Source organism: Rhinatrema bivittatum, chromosome 13 (genome assembly GCF_901001135.1).
Source record: "Rhinatrema bivittatum chromosome 13, aRhiBiv1.1, whole genome shotgun sequence".
In the NCBI taxonomy this organism is placed as follows: Eukaryota; Metazoa; Chordata; class Amphibia; order Gymnophiona; family Rhinatrematidae; genus Rhinatrema; species Rhinatrema bivittatum.
In genome coordinates this window covers 15,854,146-15,874,405 of record NC_042627.1, presented here as the reverse complement: position 1 = coordinate 15,874,405, position 20,260 = coordinate 15,854,146, and the positions used below count along the sequence as shown (strand labels likewise).

General features: G+C 45.9%; 1 protein-coding gene across 2 annotated transcripts in view; it reads right to left on the bottom strand.

Moving 5' to 3' along the window:
- SIN3A (SIN3 transcription regulator family member A) overlaps positions 1 to 20,260 on the bottom strand; it is a 173,174-nt gene that overhangs the window by 58,193 nt on the left and 94,721 nt on the right. For both annotated transcript variants that reach the window (XM_029574814.1, XM_029574813.1), the window contains exons 10-13: positions 18,567 to 18,685; positions 11,186 to 11,396; positions 2,481 to 2,597; positions 98 to 336 (exon numbers count right to left, since the gene is read on the bottom strand). In XM_029574814.1, the coding sequence (XP_029430674.1) occupies positions 98 to 336; positions 2,481 to 2,597; positions 11,186 to 11,396; positions 18,567 to 18,685 (686 nt within the window). The remainder of the gene's footprint in view (positions 1 to 97; positions 337 to 2,480; positions 2,598 to 11,185; positions 11,397 to 18,566; positions 18,686 to 20,260) is intronic.

Genomic DNA, 20,260 nt, shown 5'->3' with positions numbered 1-20,260 from the left:
CTAATGTTACTGCTAAAATCAAGCTACATTCCCATAAGCGCAACATCCCTGGACCTAACAAGTGCAGAAAAGTGACAAACAGTATCCCTCAGAATACCTTTTCAGTACAATAGGAACAGCGACGGATGGGTTCTTCTTCAGCCCATCAATGATGTCAGCAGCTTTGTCAGCGTATATCCTTTGCAGGGCCTTGCGGTGGATTACCTCAGACGTGCCGCCCAGGGTATTGTCCAGTCGAAACTTGGCTTGTTCTTCCGCAGACAAGCGAGAGAGCTTCTTCTGAATTGTCTCCAGAACTCGGATTGTAGCAAGATTTGTCTCTAAGACGACATCCAGCTGGGAAGAGAATACCCGGGTTAAATTGAACTTCCTAGTCACATCTGCTCCATACAATTAATACTGTAAAAATTATGCTATAAAATGTGATTCAGATATTAATTCCTGCAAAAAAAAAAAATCAGCTATAACAAATAAAGCCTCAGCAATTATTTACTTTTCTGTTCCTAGAGAAATTCTGCAGGAGAAAAAAAACTGAAAAATTTAAAAAACAAAGCATTTCTGAACAAGGGTTGGACTGTAATTAAATACCAGACTAATGTCACTTAATGTTATGTGCCCTTGAATAGAAAGAAAAGTGAAGACAAAGTTGACATCAAAAGGCAAAAATTACAGAAATCAGTAAATTCCTATTGCTATCAACACATAAAAATCTGGTTCTCTTACACACACTTCAAACATGCAGTACATAAATCATTTGACATAGGCAATCTCAATCTCAGTAAGCAAGTTCCTCTCTACACAGCTTTACAGCAGTCACAAAACAAAGTAAAAAATGGGAAAACAAAAAATTGCATAATTTTCTCTACAGTAGTGGTTCCTAAACCTATCCTGAAGGAACCAACCAGTCAGGTTTCAGCATATCCATAATGAATAAGCACAAGATAAATTCAAGGCCGGCACAACTCACTGTGCAGGCCATGCACTTGCACTGGGTGGCGACCTGAAGGGGGCAGCAACCTGGGAGCAACAGTCAGCTCCAAGATTAAGACAATGTAGCTGACGCCACCACCACTGGACCCCCAAATCCACCGAGAGGTCAAGATCAGGAAGCAGCTACTGCCAAGCTGGCAGTCCCAAACCTGCCAGACGGCAAGAAGACAGCAGTTCCCAACCCACTACACGGTTCTGAGGCACAGTTGTTTCGAGCCGCAGTCATGGCAAACTTTCCCACGCTGAGCAGAAGATGACATGTCAACGCGATCAGGCCTAGAAATAGCCCCTGCCGCTGAAACTGCCGGCAGTGCGTTCCCGATGCTGCCCGGGCCACTCACCCGACCCTGCCTCCCGGCAGTCAGGCCGATCAGCATTTGACAGAGTTTCCTTCTTACTTTTTTTTTTTTTTTTTTAAAGGAACCTCCATCAAAACAAAAAAGCACACAGCAAGCAAGGAAAACTAAAATAAATACTTCCCTGCCTCTAGATGCCAGGAGGAAACTGCTGAAGGTGGCAAGGACCCAGAGGGGGGTGAGGGAACCAAGACTCCCAGTTTTCGCACCCCCTGATCGACAAGGTTTGAGTTAGTTCAGGGATCACCAAGCCCCCCGCTCACCGTGCTCTACCCGAGAGTTGGCTCACAAAGGAACCTAATACCTCAAGGAGCCTTCTTACTAGGAATCTCTCTTCTTCCTTAGATTTTTTTTTTTTTGCAAAACTCCAGACTGCAGGTTTGCACCTCTACCATCTGCTGGAGACAGAGAAATACTGAGAGACTGCAGGAGGCACTCTCAGTTAAGTAGCAGTGCCTGAAACATTTTCATTCTCTGCCTCCATCTACTGGTAGGGATGCAAAACCCAATTGTCTGGACTGATCTGCTGTTTTGAAAAATTTGTTTTATTAGAATGTTTATACTATTATGATTTATGTTTGTTATATTTCTTGATTTTATTGTTTAATGGCTGAGGACTAGTGATGATTCTGTTTTTCCACTGTAGCACTGCATACAGAGTCTGATGAAATGGTTTCCAGTTTTCTCTCTTATCTGGTGAGGGTCTGCCTGTGTGACCAAGGAGAGGTATTCTCCTAGCATTTGGGAATCCACAGCAGTTTGGTTTGTCCTGTTTTCCTAATAGGAGGTGTATTGATGTTTTAGGGCCTAGTGTAATATTTTCAGGGTTGCCTTTTCATTGATAGGGTTCTTACTTTTTAAAATGCTAGCAGTCAATGCAGTTTGGTATAGGTGGTTTATTATATTTTAATTGTAATTTACTCATGGCTTTCTGAGGGTCAAGCCCACTCCCGTTACAGTAGTCCTAATGCCATATAGGATCTGTGTGTCTTTTTTATGTAGGGTTTTCTGGTTGGCACCATAGCAGTGCCTGTAAATATATACATGTGATTTTTTTTTTTAAACCTCAGAAAACTCTTCTTAGAATATTCTTTCATGTAAAATCTATTATAAATGCATAATTAACATTTATACCTCAAACCTCTCATCCTCACATCTGTAGATGTGCTCCTCATACTGGGTCTTCTTAGAGCTGACAAAAGTGGAATCCTCAGACCATGAAGGAAAGGAAACCCATGTGTCATTCAAAACCTTTGGGAAGAAGGAAAGAGAAAATGGAGATAGATGATGAACTTCCTGCCAATTATCTTATTCTCCCTCCAAGTCTCCAATAATGTTTCTGGACCCTCTGGTTACTTCTTCAAAAGGGATTAGTCATATGAACTTGGTTTCCCAGAAATCTCCCATCACTGTCAAATATAAAAAAGACCCATCGTAAAAATTTCTTATAATTGTAAAAAGTAAAGTTTGAGATTGAGAATATGCAGCTAAAATCTCAATTATTATATTATCAAACTGCAGTCAGTTCACTTTTCACTATTGTTTTTCCAACTTCTGCTTCAATTGTGGTCTCAGCTAATCATGACACATCCCATAAGAGCATCCATTCAATGAGAATTTGTGCTCATATCATTCTCAGCTTACAGGTAGGGCCAATATCATAATACACTTGTTTTGAAGCTCTCTGATGTCACTCCTTATATACCTCCGTACTGACACCATCCTGCCAGTATTTCTGTAACTGTGGACAACTTTAACACAATCAAATTAAAAATGTTACCTTTTTTTTTTAACCAGTGAACTTCCAGAAAAATCAGGAAGCAAAAATGAAGAGTTGCTTACCTGTAACAGATGTTCTCAGAGGACAGCAGGATGTCAGCCCTCACACATGGGTGACATCATCTGATGGAGCCCGGCACGGAACTTTGATCTCAAAGATTCTAGAGCTTTCAGCATGCTCTACTGAGAGCATTACTGTGCCCCTCCCTGTCTCGGGTATAGTCCACCTCAGTCCATGATATAGCAAATACAAGAAGAAAACAACTCCCAGGTAAAAACATAAAGAGGCAGACAAAGGAGACAGCTGTAGAAAATACAGATGTGAGACTTCCCAACCATACGAACCCCCTGCCAATCCCAGCAGGGAGTTGCCGCTGAGGCAGGTATAGCCCACATGACCCATCTTCCCTCAGTAAAGATATTGAGAGAGTCCTAGGCTTCAGCATGACGAGAACATGAGAAGAATTCTGTAAACCTCTCTGCTGATGGCAAAAAAAGGAATGCTGCCAGAGGCAGCCCCTTGCAAGAAGGCTCTCACCAATTTGGGAACCCTGAGGGTACCAGAAAAGGAACAGTCTGATGCACAGAGTGTCCAACAACCGAGCCTAGATATCAAACCTATGGCTCAGAATAACCTGTTGTTCCACCTGATAACATCGTTGCACACTAGCGGAACCATCCACATGGATAGGCACTGCCGTGTCTGCCAACGAACACATCTACCAACAGGGGCACTTCTGAAAGAGGAGTAAAGAACCCATAACAGTAATATGGGTGGGAAGCCACTTTTATGGGATCCTCCACCCTGACCCAAGTTGCCCTAGATAGGGGAAGTTGTTGGATGACAAACATGCCAGTGAAGAAACAGAGGGTGGAGAAACCTCCCCTCAGAGGTAGAGTGCCACCCAACAACACAGATGAGTAGGAGCAGCACGACATGAAACTATGCACGTTGCACTCATCAGGCATCCAAAGAGGCACTCTATCCATGCAATAGGAATCCTCATCTGCTACTGGGAAGATTTCCAGGAATTCACAACCCAACAAGGATTCCCAATCTGCATAGCTCATCAACAGACACAAGGCACCCCCACTGCGCAATAGTGCAACAGGAAAGCAAGCGCTCCCAATAGGTGGTTTTCAGATCCTAGTGGCTGCCACTCAGAGGCGAAGCCAATCCAGAGGATAGGATGTGAAAAATAACCCATTCTATGATCATAAAACAAGGGCACTAAGAGGGAACATAATGAAGGCACTTCTGAAAAGTCAGACCTCTCACCGCCGATGCGGAGGGAGCGCACGCTGTTCAATCGGATCAATTGTGGGGCACAATTGTTGATCTATAAGGTCCGCAGAGCAACCAGAATAGTTGCTGGTGGCTGCCTAGGCAGACATTAGGGCCAACATGGCAACAAGATGAAGGAAAAATCAGCAAAAAGTCACCCAGCTGGCCCATTTTGCTGCACTGATTCATGCGACTCAAAGGCTATAGCGTTACCCTGGTCAGCGTCACACACTGGAGAGGGAATGCGTCCAAGGAAGTTCTCCCTTAAGGGGATCCAGAGCGTAAGCCAATGAGGGTCCCATCCCCTCCTGAAAGGGGAATGTACCCTGATATCCACCACAAAATGGAGTGAACAGAATCATATTCTTGGCAAAGACCTCCCAGCAACTGCAGCACACCGATATGGGATGTCTGCTGGCATCAAAATAACACACGCACACACGCCAGTGGGAACCTAGTAACCGTAGTGCCTCTCTGTTGAGTCTGAATTGTGCAAAGCAGTGCTGTGCACCCACACCGTGGTTCTCTGTCATGCAGACAGCGACGCATATGTATAGAAAGACAGCACCTGTGGGCACAAAACAGCAGTGGTGGACCGCATGTGAGGTGTAGCACCCTTGAGTGCCAGACACATGAAGGTACTAAAAAGCGCTCTTGGTGCCACCTGCCAATGGCTCCTGATAGCAATCAAGAGTCACTGCCAAATGCATCTGGCACAGGCAATCCAGCATGGAAGTATATGTTTGTTTGTGCAATACCAGGGATTCCCTGTGTGATACCTACCACATGCAATGGGTTTCACCCACAACCAGAATGTCTGTGACCGTACCTGCAACAATGTATAGTGCCCCCACTCATGGCACTACTCTCCGTATGTTAAGGTTCTTCTAAGTTCACTTCTTGTTGTTGTTAACCTATCCTTCCATGCTGCACTTAAGTTATCCCTCTCCCAGTTCCTCCTCCCTGTTATGTACTTTCAACCCTGCTGTTCAAATGTGAACCGGTATGATGTCCCTACTAATACCGGTATATAAAAGCCTTAAATAAATAAATAAAATAAATGGCACCCTGGCAATCCACAGTGATTGTACCGACCTGGTGGTGCACCTGGCAAACAGAGGCATAGACGACCCTCGCCAATGGCAAGCCCACCATCAGCAATCCAAATGGTGCACTATGGCGGCAGCAGTGTTCACCGTGTGCAAACAAAGGCAACGGTGCCGACTATCACCTTATGTCGCTTGAAGGTGTCCTTCAATGGAGGCACCTCCATGGTGTCCCTGGCACTTGCTGGCATCGACGGCATTCAGGGATGCCTACATGCCCAATGGCAAGGAAGGCACTCAATGTAGAAGGTGCCTCCAGCACCCGACACACCTGGCAACTCTGGCCTTCAACTGCACCCAAAGGTGCTTGTGGTAAACATGGCAATCTATGCACATGATAGGAAAATGACTGCGCCACAGGCATCCAAGCTACCCACGCCATCGAATGGCATCCATGGCACATGACTGTGACCACAGTGCACCATGTTGAGGTGATTGATGGCACCTCTGGTGCTCGATGGCAGTGAGGGTAATCTTGGTGCCTGATGACTGTCAAGGCTCTCGAGGGTGTCAAGGGCATCCATGGTGCTTCCTGGCATCCGCAGGGCTTGATGGCACATAGCACTCAAGACCAAAACAACAAAACCAAAGGTAAACAGGGCTTTCACTTGAGACCAACATAAATAAAAAGATTCTTGGACATTTTGAGACCAATGATTTAAAAAAAAAAAAAAAAAAGTGTTCTATGTCTTTATAGAACAGCCATTTAACGAATATTTGTAATCCCCAATTATGATGGTCTCAAGTCAAAGCTTTGTATAATACCTAATAAAAGTATTATACAAGAAACAGTCACTTATCTTGAAAGTAACGACAGAAATATCCCATTTCTTTAGAAGGTAGAATGATTGTGGAGCCTATGGATGTGAAACCATAAAACAACCTGACACGCTACATGTTTCCGTTCTTTCTCAGGGGCATTTGATCTCTATTGAAACATGCCTATTTCAAGTCACGGAGTCCAGAAACAGACAGACATTATAGAGTTCTACTTTCGGTTTCCAGTCATCTCAAAACGGCATGTACTTAATTCTCCCAAGAGGGAGAAAAGAAAAAGTAGTGAAGGGGGAAGGAAGAGCATATCTTCACCAACCCCCTTGGATCTGAACTGTTCCACAGGAGGAGGGAGCAAAAGCCATCACACCTCTGGATGTGTTCTGTCCACTCTGTGTACTAGAAGCTCTTGGACAGCTAAGGGCTATGCTCCACTGAGGGAGAGAAAGACCAGTCTTTCACCTCAGGAGCTTTGAAATGTTTCCCTTGTTCAGCCTACCAGGCCCTGGTCCACAGCACAGGACGTATGCTTATCTGCTGGAAACCGAGAATACTGGCAGGCTGGTGTCAGCACAGAGGTATATAACAAGTAATCAAAGCAAGTCTGTTAGTTCTGTCTCCATCTGCTTGTTGATGTGCAAAACCCACTGGTCTGACTGGATGAAGAATTTTTGGCAGTTTGCGAAAAACCATTGCTGACTCCCTGTTCTAATTATTCACAGATTGATGGTATCTTATGCCATCAGATGACAAGGTGTCCTTTACTTCATATGTTAAAGAAAGGAAAATTGGTTCTTACTGTTAAGTTTTGTTCCTGTAGTACCACAGATCACTTTAGACTCCTGGGTTTTGCCTCCCTTCCAGCAGATGGAAACAGAGAAAGTTTTACTGACACTGCTACTTAACCACATGTGCCACCTGCAGTTCCTCAGTATTAGTCTGTACCCAAGCCAAAAAAAAAACAAAAAACACACAAACAAACAAAAAAAAAAAAAAACAAAACACAAAAAAAAACAACCAGGCAACCAAAATCTATCCAGAACTCTCTTCAAATTAATTAATCGAATTGATTACTATACAAACAGAATGAGCAGACTACTCTCCCCTCTACCAATCGGGCGGGTTATGGACTGATCTGTGGTACTACAGGAACGAAAATTAGCAGGTAAGAACCAATTTTCCTTTCCCTATATATACCCATATCAGTCCAGACTTCTGGGATGCATCAAAGCTCCCTACTCGGGGTGGGACCTGGAGAGTCCCACTTGCAGAACACTTTCACCAAAAGATACGAACCCCATGTCCCCCACATCCAGACGATAGTGCCTTGCAAAAGTATGCAACGACTTCCACATCATTGCAAATCTCCTGAGGAGAAACTGAGCCTCTGCCCACGAGGCTGCCTGAGAACGTGTAGAATGTGCACACAAACCCTCAGGAACCGGACAACCTTTAGTAATGTAAGTGGATTCAATAGCCTCCTTAAGCCATCATGCAATAGTAGCCTTAGATGCCTTCAAACCTCTTTTCGAACTACTCCACAGAACAAAGAGATGATCTGACCTTCTGAAGTCATTAGTTACCTTGGGATATCTCAACAATGCCCTCCTCACATCTAAACAATCTGAGCTACCTCTCATGCGTGGGCACAGAGGAGTCCATCTCAGGAAAAGCTAGAAGCTCCACTGTCTGATTCACGTGAAACGTGAACACCACCTTAGGTAAAAAGGAAGGCACTGTCTGCAACGACACCCCCCTCCCCGAGTCTGAAATCCAAAGGAATGGATCACGGCAAGATAAGGCCTGCAACTCCGAAATTCTTCGAGCTGAACATATGGCCACCAGAAAACCACTTTAAGAGTCAAGTCCTTAAGAGTAGCTCTTTTAAGCTGTTCAAAAGGTGCCTCATATAAATCTGTAAGGAGCAGATTAAGATTCCAAGATGGACAAACTTTCCGCATCATTGGACAAATTCATTGTCCCCCGAAGGAACCGAACCACATCTGGATGAGCCGATAAAGTAGAGCCCTCTATTTTGCCTCGAAGGCAATCCAGAGCTGCCACCTGGACTTTAAGCAAGCTCAGAGGCAAACCCTTTGACTAAGCCTTCTTGCAGAAAAGATAAAACGTCAGACACTAAAGGTTTGAGAGGTTGAACTGCTTTAGAGTAACACCAAGTCTCAAAAACCTTCCATACCCGTACTTACGAGAGATTAGTAGATCTTCTCTTAGCTTGTAACACAGAAATGACCACATCAGGAGAGGCCTTACGTCTCAATCGCTGCCTCTCAAAAGCCATGCCACTAGACAAAAGCGAGCGGCCTGGTCTGAAAATATGGGACCTTGATGAAGGTTTGCTAGGTGACCAAAGCGAATGCCAGTGCCAAGTTGATCAGATCCGTGAACCAAGGCCGATGTGGCCATTCAAGAGCTACCAACAGCACCTCATCTTGATGGCCTCTCTATGCGACGCAACACCTTGCCCACAAGAAAGCAGGAAGGAAAGACAAAGCAGAACCTCCCGAGGCCAAGGTACTACTAGGGCATCAACACCTCGGCCCCATGCTCCCTTCTCTGACTGAAAAACCAAAACACCTTGGCATTCTGACGAGTCACCATTAGATCCATGTGTGGAGAGCCCCACCTTTTGCGAATGAGCTGCATCGCCAAATCAAACAACTCCCATTTGCCTGGATCTAACGTCATGCGACTCAAATAATCTGCTTGAATGTTTTCAACCCCGGCAATGTGTGACACCGCTATCTGCTCCAGGTGCTGTTCCACCCAAAGAATCAACTCCTGCGCCTCCTGAGCGACTGCTCGACTCTTGGTTCTGCCCTGTCAATTTAGGTTTTTTGTTTTTTTTAATTTATGTAAACTGCCATCGTCACACTGTCCGAAAGGACCCGCACTGAACGACCTCTCAACAAAGGCAGAAAAGCCCACAGGGCTAGGTAGGACCAGCAACCCTGAGCAGACTGTTGCTGACAAACTGCTCCCCAACCAGAGATACTGGCATCGGTAATAAGCACTACTCAATCCAGAACTTCGAGGTCTATCCCCCAAATGAGATTGGAATTTAGAAGCCACCAGTACAGACTCTCCCGAGCGACTCCCTCGAGCAGCAAAGGAAGATGAAATTCCTCCGAGACTGGGTTCGACCGTGACAAAAGAGCCCTCTGCAAGAGTCTCATATGAGCAACGGCCATGGTACCAATTCCACGGTCGAAGCCATAGAACCCAGAACCTGTAAATAGTTCCAGACCTTGGGCATCGTTAACCCTAACAGGTGCCAAATCTGTCCCTGCAGCTTCCGAACACGCTCCTTCAAGAGAAATGCTTTGCTTACCAGTGTCAAATCAAGCTTCCAGGTACTCCAGGGATTGCGACAGTTGCAGTTGACTCTTCGTCAAATTCACGACCCAGCCGAGCGGCTCAAGAAGCTAGATAAACTTCTGAGCCGACTGGCGGAAAAGAACTTCCGACTTCACCCTGATAAGCCAGTTGGTCCAGATAAGGATGCACCAGAATCCCTTCCTGACGCAAAGATGCTGCTGCCACCACCACCATCACCTTGGTGAAGGTATGTGGTGCTGTGGCCAACCCGAAAGGAAGAGCCTGAAATTTAAAATGTTGACCCAGAATCATGAACAGCAGAAAAAACACAGAGTGGGCCAAATGGGAATGCGCACATACGCCTCCGTTAGCTGCTTGCGGGGAACCAGAATTACCGCCCCCAGTCTTTGCAGATGGTCCAGCATCTCTCGAACCACCACCTGTTTGTCTACAGAACTGCAAGAGGAAACTAGAAGTCTTGGACCAGATGAGCAAATTCTAAAACGTAGCCATCTCTAACCACACTGAGAACCCACTGGTCCTGAGTAATCTTGGACCACTCCGTGTAAAACCGCGACAGGCGACCCCTATAATAGGAATGACGGAGTGGACCAGCCTCGCCTCACTGCAAGGACTTAATTCCTGTTGCGCTACCACCGGCGACGCCCCTAAATGGTCTCTGGGCACCTCGAAAGGACTGACCCCAGGATTGGCCCCGAAGGGAAAACTGCTTTTGCGGACTTTGCGCTGCCCTTGCCAGATGAGACTGAACATCCCGAAAATGACAACGGACCTGAATAAACCTTTTGTACTTAGGTTTATCTTCCAGCAATCTGAGAACCTTATCACCTAAGGTCTGCATCAAGCACTCCAGATCCTCAAATAGGAACTGGCCTTTAAAATGAAGCGAACCTGAGATATGTCTGCTGACCAGTTACGCAACCAAAGCAACCTTCTGGTGGAGATTGCTGGCATCATAATCCAGGACAACGTCCGAACTAAATCATACGGAGCATCCGCCCTGTAAGCCACTGCCACCTCAACACGCTCAGCCCTGTTTGCCTCTTCGCCTGACTTCTGGACTTTCCTGCACCTGCTGCACTCAGTGCAGGCACGCACGCTACATAAAACTACTGCAAATAGAGTGCAAACTCAGGGCTGAAACCTCAAAAACCATCGAGGTGTACTTCCAGTTTCCGATCCTGCATGTCTTTCAATGCTGCAGAACTCACTACTGGGATGGTCATCTTTTTAGTAACAGACGAAACCGCAGTATCAATCTTAGGAAGGGAGAAAAGCTGTTCATACTGCTGGAAGGGAGGCCAAACCCAGGAGCCTGGGCTGATCTGGGTACCTACAGGGAAAAATCCTTTCCATTTAAACAATTTGCTTTTCCCCAGGAGGTAACCTGCACGGAGCAGCAGCTACAACCCCAAACACCCTTTGCTGGGTAGACTAGATAGGCCATTTTGGGGTTTTTCTGCCAACAAGCACTATGTTACTTTACCACATAGCATCTACTGTGACCACCCGCACTCCCCTTCTGAAATGCCACTTACCTCCTTGCAAAGTGGTGTCCTCCCTGTACACTTGGGCTGTTGGTAGCTCTTAGGCAATGCTCTGTAGCTGGAGCCCAACCTCTTACAGGAAGCATAATCTATTTCCATGGCAAATCCTTCAGTGGCTCGCTCCTTAGGGAATGGCTCTATATGAGTCGATTCCTTGTAGCCCAAAAAATTTTTAAACCAGGTGAACAATTCTGGGAACTTCCTGTGGGGAAATAATTTAACAAATGAAAAACAGAAAACAAGCACTTGGGAGATCACACTGCCTAGACTGTGTACATGCATGTTGTGTGAATGAGATACTTGTGTTCTACTCCTATACAAGGGTTTCTAAATAATAACTAATCCCTTCGCCAGCGAGGCCATTTTTCACTCCTCCATTTATGGTGCAATGAAGCTCCAGTTGCATTATCTTTGTTTGATATTATAACCACAATTTATTTTTTTTATAGACTACTTTATTTGTACATTTTTAATTGATTATTAATTGTATTTAAGACCACAGATTTGTATTATGCTTTTTATGTTTTTATTTTAGTGTTTTATGATTACATCTTTTGTTTTGATATATTTTACTGGAACTTGCATAAGTTTGAAATGTTTGTAAACCGCTGACGGCTAGTCTAAACAACTGTATATAAAAGCCCAACAAATAAATAAAAATAAATAAATGAACACAGCCTGAACTGAACATTCATTTTCAATGAAGAGTTTGGGGAAAGTCCATATGAACGATTATAGGCGCAGCCAAACATTAAACCCAAGCAGTTAATTTTCACATTGTAGCTTTTATCAGCTAAGAAGCACTTAAAATTGCTGGTCGTAGCATGGACTACAAGCTGCATACCACTGCTTCTATTACACAACCTGGTTACTCTAACCAAGATACAAACTGAGAAAAAAAGCCAACAAATCCACTTCAAAATGACCTATCAAAAAAGGACTCAACAAATAAGGGATGAATTCTCCACATGAACAGAGAGAACCCTTGGCACCAAAGAGCTTACAAAATTAATTTTTGTGACTTTAATTTGCTTTCTAGATTTTGATATCTAAAGAATATTTTATTCTTAGATTTAATATGCTATCTTTCCCAAAGGCCCAAAAATAAAATAGGTAATTGATTAGTTAACTTATGCATTATGGTCAAAAGTTCTGTTTACTCACTATTGGTCATATAGGGGGCATGGTCCAAAGCATCTTACAAAATATATTTTAAAAACAAAGTTTGGGGAGCACCTTGAAGGAGAAAGCCCGTGCTTTAGTGGATCGGGAAGCCAAGGGCCATCATAGCACCTTCTGGGAAGAGGTGGCAGAGCTTTTCCTACTCCACGCTAGGGACATCTTGTGGAACCTGGGGGCTATTTAAATCTTGGCCTAGCAGCACACAGCCAAAGCTGCACACCCATCTTAAAGATTCTGAGATGGGAAGAAACAGGAAAGTGCAGGTAGAAACTTCTTCTCCAAAGACACCATCTGTGAGAGGCCAAATGGATTCTCATGTGCAATACAAAGGATAGATGCCAAGAAATGTCCATCAAGATGCTTTATTAGGAGACTTGTCAATCCAATAAAAAGACGCCCAACCCAGGCCAAGTTTCGCCCCCGCACGATCAGGGGCTGTATAAGAGATATCTTATATACATTTGATAATTATCTTGTACTGATAAATTTTTCTGCAAAACTGTGAGTTGGAGTAGTATGAAAACACCGTAACCAGGTCTCCTGCAAGGTTTCGGTGGAGACAGTTGATTATTGATGTGCAGTGCTGCGCGCCGAAGCTGGCTAGCTCTCAGGTCAGAATACTTTGTCAGACGGCACGCCGGTCTCCTTCTTAACATTAAGAAGGAGACCGGCGTACAAGATAATTATCAAATGTATATAAGATATCTCTTATACAGCCCCTGAGGCAGCCCCCGTGCGGGGGTGAAACTCGGCCTGAGTCGGGCGTCTTTTCATTGGATTGACAAGTCTCCTAATAAAGCATCTTGACGGACATTGCTTGGCATCTATCCTTTGTGTTGCCCCAATGGCTTTTTTAGATCGCCTTCCTCCTTGTTTTATCAACTTCTCATGTGCAATATACAGCAAGTCAACTACCTAGGGTTTCTGCTCAAGAAAGGTCCTATGGACATCCAACAGCCTAAGCTACTGTGCATGAGGCGCAGAAGCATCCAATTCTGGGAAAGCCGGAAGCTCTATTGTTTTGATTAACATGAAAAGCTGATATCACCTTGGGAAGAAACGAGGGAACCATCTGCAAGGACACTCCTGAGTCCAAGATCTGAAGGAATGGATCGTGGCAAGATAAAGCCTGCAACTCAGATTCTCCTCACAGAACAAATGGCTACCAGGAAAACAACCTTCCGGGTCAATTCCTTAAGAGTTGCTCTGCGGAGAGGTTCAAAAGGTGGCTCACACAAACCTCGGAGAACAAGATTAAGATTCCAGGATGGGCAAACTCTCCTAACTGGAGGGTGCAAATTCTTAACCACCACCCCCCAAGAAATTGAACCACATCGGGATGAGAGGACAATGTGACCCTCAACTCTACCACGTAGACAAGTCAGAGCCGCTACCTGTACTCTGAGGAACTTGATAGCTAGGTCTTTGATCAAAGCTTCTTGAAGGAAAGATAAAACCTGAGACACAGAAGACCATAAGGCCTGTACCCCTTAGTTATACACCATGCCTCAAAGTCCTTCCAAACTCGGACATACAACAATGAAGTAGACATCCGTCTAGCTTGCAGAAGAGTAGTTATGACCGCCTCTGGATACCCTCTTTGTCCTAAATGCCGCCTCTCAAAAGGCAGGCTGCTAGACAAAAGCAATCTGCCTGGTCTGAAAATATGGGGCCCTGCTGAAGACGACGAGGAAGATGACTGAAGCATAATGGTCCGTCCACTGCCATGTTGACCGGATCCATGAACCACTGCTGACGAGGCCACTCCGGGGCTACCAACACCACTTCTCCCAGGTTTTTCTCTATCCGATGCAACACTTTGCCTATCAGATGCCAAGGGGGAAATATGTAAAGAACCACCCCTCGAGGCCAGGATATTACCAGAGTGTCTACCCCTTTGGCCCCGTACTCCTATCTTCAACTGAAAAAAACGAGATGCCTCTGCACCGAGACACGTCACAATTAGATCCACATGGGATCAGCCCCACCTCTCTCAGATGAGCTGCATCTCTGCCTCGAACAACTCCCACTCCCCTGGATCCTAGCGTTGTGTGACTTAGAAAATCTGCTTGGATGTTTTCAACCCCTGCGATATGAGACCCTGCTATCTGAATCAAATACTGCTCTGCCCAAAGAATTAACTCCTGAACCTCCTGGGCCACCACATGACTCTTGGTTCCTCCCTGCCGATTGATATATGCCACGGTCATCGCATTGTCCAACAAGACCCTTAGCGAGCAGCCTTGAACCAAAGGTAGAAAAACAAGCAACGCTAACTGCACTGCTCTGGTCTCTAAGAGATTGATAGACCAAGAGGCTTCTTCCAACGACCAAACGCCCTGGGCCGACCGTCACTGGCATACTGCTCCCTAACCAGAAAGGCTGGCATCGGTATTAAGAATTTCCCAATCCGGGACCTCCAGATCAACCCCACGGACCAGATTGGATGACTGCAGCCATCAAGCTAGACTGTCCAACACATGACCATAGAGCGAGAGGGTTATATGAAACTCCTCCAACAACAGATTCCACTGTGCCATTAGAGCTCTCTGTAGCGGTCTCATATGCACAAAAGCCCACGGCACCAACTCCAGCGTTGAGGCCATCAAGCTGAGAACATGCAAAAAATCCCAAGTTCTGGAAACCTGCAAAGCCAACAGATGCCAGACTTGCGTCTGTAACCTGCAGGCGCTCTCCTCTGAGAGGAACACCTTGCTCTTCAGCATGTCGAATTGAGCCCCCAAGTAGTCTAAGAGTCCAAGATGGATCAGCTGGCTCTTCGCCAAATTCACCACCCAGCCTATAGATTTCTAGGGTGGTGATTACCTGCTGTACCACAGTGATTTCCGACTTTGCTCTGATGAGCCAATCATCTACATAAAGTTGTACCAGGACCCCCTCGCGCCTCAATGCCGTCGCTGCCACCACCATTACCCCTTGGTGAATGTGCAGAGCATCGTGGCCAGCCCAAAGGGAAGAGCCTGAAACTAGAAATGCTGACCCAGTACCATGAACCTCAGAAACCACTGGTGATCCGGACGAATGGAATATGTAGATAGGCCCCCGTCAGATCCAAAGAAGCCAGGAACTTGTTCTTGCGCATTGCTGTGATTACCAACTGCAGAGTTTCCATCCGAACCCTCGGGACCTGTAGTGCCACATTTACCCATTTGAAATCCAGAATGGGGCAAAAAGAGCCTTTCTTTGGAACTATAAAGTAGATGGAATACTGACCTTTTGCCTCATTTGCTCTGCGGAACCACCGCTCCCAAGGCCTGTAACCTAATGTTCCCCGGACTGCCTGACGTTTTTCCAATGACCAGCAGGGGGAAAATTAGAAACAAGTCGCAAACAGGCTGAGCAAATTCTGATGCATAACCATCTCTTATTACAGTTTACGCTGAGGACCCACTGATCCCAAGTGATCCTGGTCCACTCCCCGTAAAAATGTGCTACAAGACCTCCTATAAAAGGATTGGCAGAGTGAACTGGCCTTGCCTCATTATGAGGATTTGGCTCCAGCAGTCCCCACTATTGGAGGAAGCTCTAAATGGCCATCGACAACCTCGAAAGGACTGCCCCCAGGACTAACCTCAAAAAGAGAACTGCTTTTGCGAGGCTGGGGTTCCTCTTGCCTTGCGCAATCTCCTAATATCCCGAAAACGTAACAAAGATTGAAAAGGCCGCTTGCCCTTAGGCTTATCCTCCAGCAACTTGTGCCCCTTATTCTCATCCAGGTCCTTCATCAAGTGCTCCAGATCCTCACCAAACAAAAGGCACACCTTAAAAGGCAGAGCGCCTAAATGAGATTTAGATGCAATATCCGCCGATCAGTTGCATAACCACAATAACCGCCTGGCTGAAACCACGGAACCCATAATATGGGAAGAAGTTCTGACCAAGTCATACAAGGCATCCATCACATAAGCAACCGACTGCTCCAAGTGCTCTGCTTTATCTGCTTCGACACCCGAATTTGCCTGCCCAACCTAAGCTGTTAAACCCAGCGCAGGCAAGCACTTTGCATGAAGCTGGAGCAGTTAGCCACCCGCAGACTCAAGGCAGATACCTCAAAAATCCTTTTGAGCTGAATTTCCAACTTCCGGTCTTGAACATCCTTCAATGCCGAGGAAACTGCAACAGGGATAGTTGTCGTCTTTGTGACCGCCGAAACCACAGCGTCCACCTTTGGAAGGGAAGAGAGCTCCAACGTCTGTTCTGGCAAAGGATAGTGCTTAGCCATCACCCTTCCCACTCTCAAGCCAGAGTCGGGTACTCCCCATTCTCGATCCACCATCTTTTTCACAGACCTATGATAGGGAAAAGCTCGAGGGGGAGCCCAAAGCCCATCCAGAACGGATCTGCACCTTCCATATCTAAGTCTTCCTGTGGGAGTTTCAGCCCTAGTTCCTCCAAAACCTGAGGAATCAAAGTGCCTAACTCCTCCTTCCGGAACAAGTGGAGTACTTTAGGATCATCACCTCCAAGACTGGAAGATTATCTAGATCATCTTCTTGAGATATGCAGACGTCATTTGGATCAATAACCTGATCCTGCGACAAGGCCTCCTGCATCCCGGGGTCCCCCGAGACCCAACAGAGTCATCCGAATCTGCCTCAGCAAACCCAGGACATAGCGAACGCTGTCCCAGCAGAGGGTTCCAACGTCAAGATTGCTCAGGCCCCAGAGTACCTCTCTCTGACCCCCTAGAGGGTGAGACTGGCTACCCAAACCTTCCTGCTGAGCTAAATATACCTCGTGCAGCAGGAGAACAAAATTAGCAGAAAAGGTCCAAGGAGCCTGAGAGAACAGTGAGGGCGCAGTCTCCGCGGATGCAGGCATTGGCAGATCTAAGCACACTGCCTCATCTGCCCCCACTAGACCCTCTACCATGGTCGGGTGGGCCGGAGAAAGATGCAGAGGCAAATCTCCCCCATCGTCCGTATGAACAGACCGCACTGCCAGGGGACCCAAAATGGCTGCCATTCCTGCGTCAGAGGAAATCGGAGGCTTGCCGCAGTCCACACATCAGCACTTCACAGAAACCCCCGGGGAAGAGCACGAACGATGGTTCCTACCTCTTGCAGTCACCAGAGCCTCCAACGGACCCTCTCCCCCCCCAAAACGAAGGCTGCACATAAACTAAAGTGGCTGAGCTGCACTGATCCTGCACCACACACGCGGCAAAGAGAGCCGCAAACCATGCTGACACTGGTGGGAAAGCCTCTCTGCCCGAGCCCCGAACAAAAGCGCGAACGGGAACAAAAAAAACCAAAACAGAGCCTGCACACCCGCTACAAACAGGGACCAGAAGGAGAGAGACGCCCGCGAGACAGCCTTACCTTTTTTTTTTTTTTTTTTTTAAACAACTTTAAAACTCTGATCAGCCTCTCCTCTGCAGAGAACCTGGAGCTGTTCAGCTCAGTGTCAGCAAAAGACAAAAAGAAATAAAGAGAGACTGAAACCAGAAATTTAAAGAAAGAAAGGCAAGCTGATGAAAGAAAAAAAAAATAATACCAGCCGCCCTGAGCCTACAGCCACCTGGGCAGCCTCGTGAAGGGGAGGGATCTGGACCACCAGATTTACACCCCATGGACTAAAGGAGTGAGCATACAACCAAACAGGGAAGGATCCACCAGGACTCAAACACCCCTGGGAGGAAAGGCTCACAGCCAAAAAAGAAAAAGTTCCCCAGACCTCAGAACTGCAGGTTTATACACCAGCCACCATCTGCTGGAGTCAGAGAAATACTGAGGAACCACATGTAGCACAAAGGATTAAGAAGCAGTGTCAGTGAAACTTTCTCTGTCTCCATCTGCTGGCAGGGATGAATATACCCCAGGAGTCTGGACTGATCCGGGTACGAACAGAGAAACCTGACTACGTGGGGGCCCTCCAGGACAGGTTTGGGAACCACTGCAGTAAAGGGTAATGGTCCCTGAGTTCAGATTTAAATTGCCTCTCATCCACCATCGTTGCTGCTGTACAGCAAGCTGAATCATGCACAATTTTCATCCCTCATTCTTCATCACAAGAGGCTGCATTTTCAGTGGTCATGTCTGTAATCTTTTGGGATTCAGTCTGGTTGGATGCAGAGCAACAAATGTAAAAATTCACTATATAGTTATATCACAGAATACTACAAAAGCGCTTCTCTCCACCCAAGCAATTTCACAATGGTAACACTTACCCTAGGAATGGCGAGACCAGCTGCACAAGCTCAGCCCGGGAAATCACTTCTTGATTAAAAATCACAAGGCAACGCAGGAAGTTTTCATATGCTTCGGCGCTGCGAAGAGCTTTGCGGACCTTGCAAAGAAAAAGATGTAAACCAAAAGGAGAAATGTTAATAGTCACATTATCCTCCCTACACAACACCGCTTGACGCCAAGATACACTTTAATCCAAGAAATGGGAATTCTTCACTATTTGTTTATGAGGGATCACTAAAGAAAAAAAAAAGTTTCAGTGGGTCTAAATAAATTCAGGTGTGGCAACAGAAAAAGATGTCTGATCATCAAGCTGCTGATTGCTAGCAGGCACTGTAGGAAGACACAAAAAAATAAGTACAGCTAGATGTTCACCAGGTATTTCTTTAAGCAACAAGTTATAACTAGTAAATTGAGCAAAAAAGATATTGAATCTTTTCTGAAGTAATTTCCCAAATGTCAGTGAAAAAAATGCCACTAGTACTTGACTAAGCAGGTGGAAAGTACTTTGCTGAAAAGGAAAAACTTTAAACAGCAAACCGCTTAACACTGTGTATACATACAAGAGGAGCAGAGACTGTTTCTTTGCTCCGATTCTTGCCCTATATGCAAACCAAGACAGGAGCACTGCAGAGGCTTCTTAGGGCACTGCCCCAAGTACCAAGTCTAGCAGCAGGTAATACAAGTCACATCAACAGCAAGAGCTAGGATACGTCTATACTCCAGTATCCATCTTCTGATAGCAATCAGATGGGTGAAAATGTAGCTGCAGGCTGCTCCCGAATTTTACTAAACCCACAGGCACCTAATGGGCACAACAACTGCAGTGCTGTGGAGAATAGAGGGAGACAGCCTGAACCCGAAAAAAGGACTCTAGGCAGGAAGAGTTGAGTTTTTATAGCTGAAAGATTCCGCAGAACAGATTGGCTGAACCTGCTATCATGTCAGTCTATCTCTGTCCAAACAGTAATGGGCAGCGAACATATGGAGAGAACTCCACGTCGCAGCCTTGCAGATCTCTGCCACAGGGACCGCTAGCAAGTGGACCACCAAAGCTGCCATGGGTCTGAACCTTGACGTTGCCTTGACGTTGCCTCTAAGCAGAAGACCCGCCTGCACATAGCAGAAGGAAATACAATCCGCTAGCCAGTTTGACAGTGTCTGTTTGGTAACTGCATACTCCCAATCTATTCTTGTCAAAAGAGATGAAGAGCTGCATGGACTGCCTGTGGTCTGCTGATCGCTCGAGATAGAAAGCTAAAGGCCCTCTTGCAATCCAAGCTGTGCAGAGCCCGTTTGACCCTGGTGCAAATGAGGCCCGGGAAAAAAGGTGGGCAGGATGATTCACTGGAAACATCTGGTCACAAGAATTTTTCACAAAAATGTTTACAATATCAAGAAATATACATGGTCCAAAATATTCAAGCCCCAAACTACTGAAGATTCAACATATTGGATTAAAAATATATATGAAAATCAGTCACCACTTTAGGTAGGAACTTAGGATGAGTATGGAGGACCACCCTAACACAAAAAAACTTTGTGTAGGGCAGATATGTCACCAACGCCTGAAGCTCGCTTATCCTGACCTTCCAGGTCAAGTACTTCAGATCACAGGAGCGCAGTGACTCGAAAGGGTCTCGCATGAGTCAAGCCAGCACCATGTTGAGGTCCC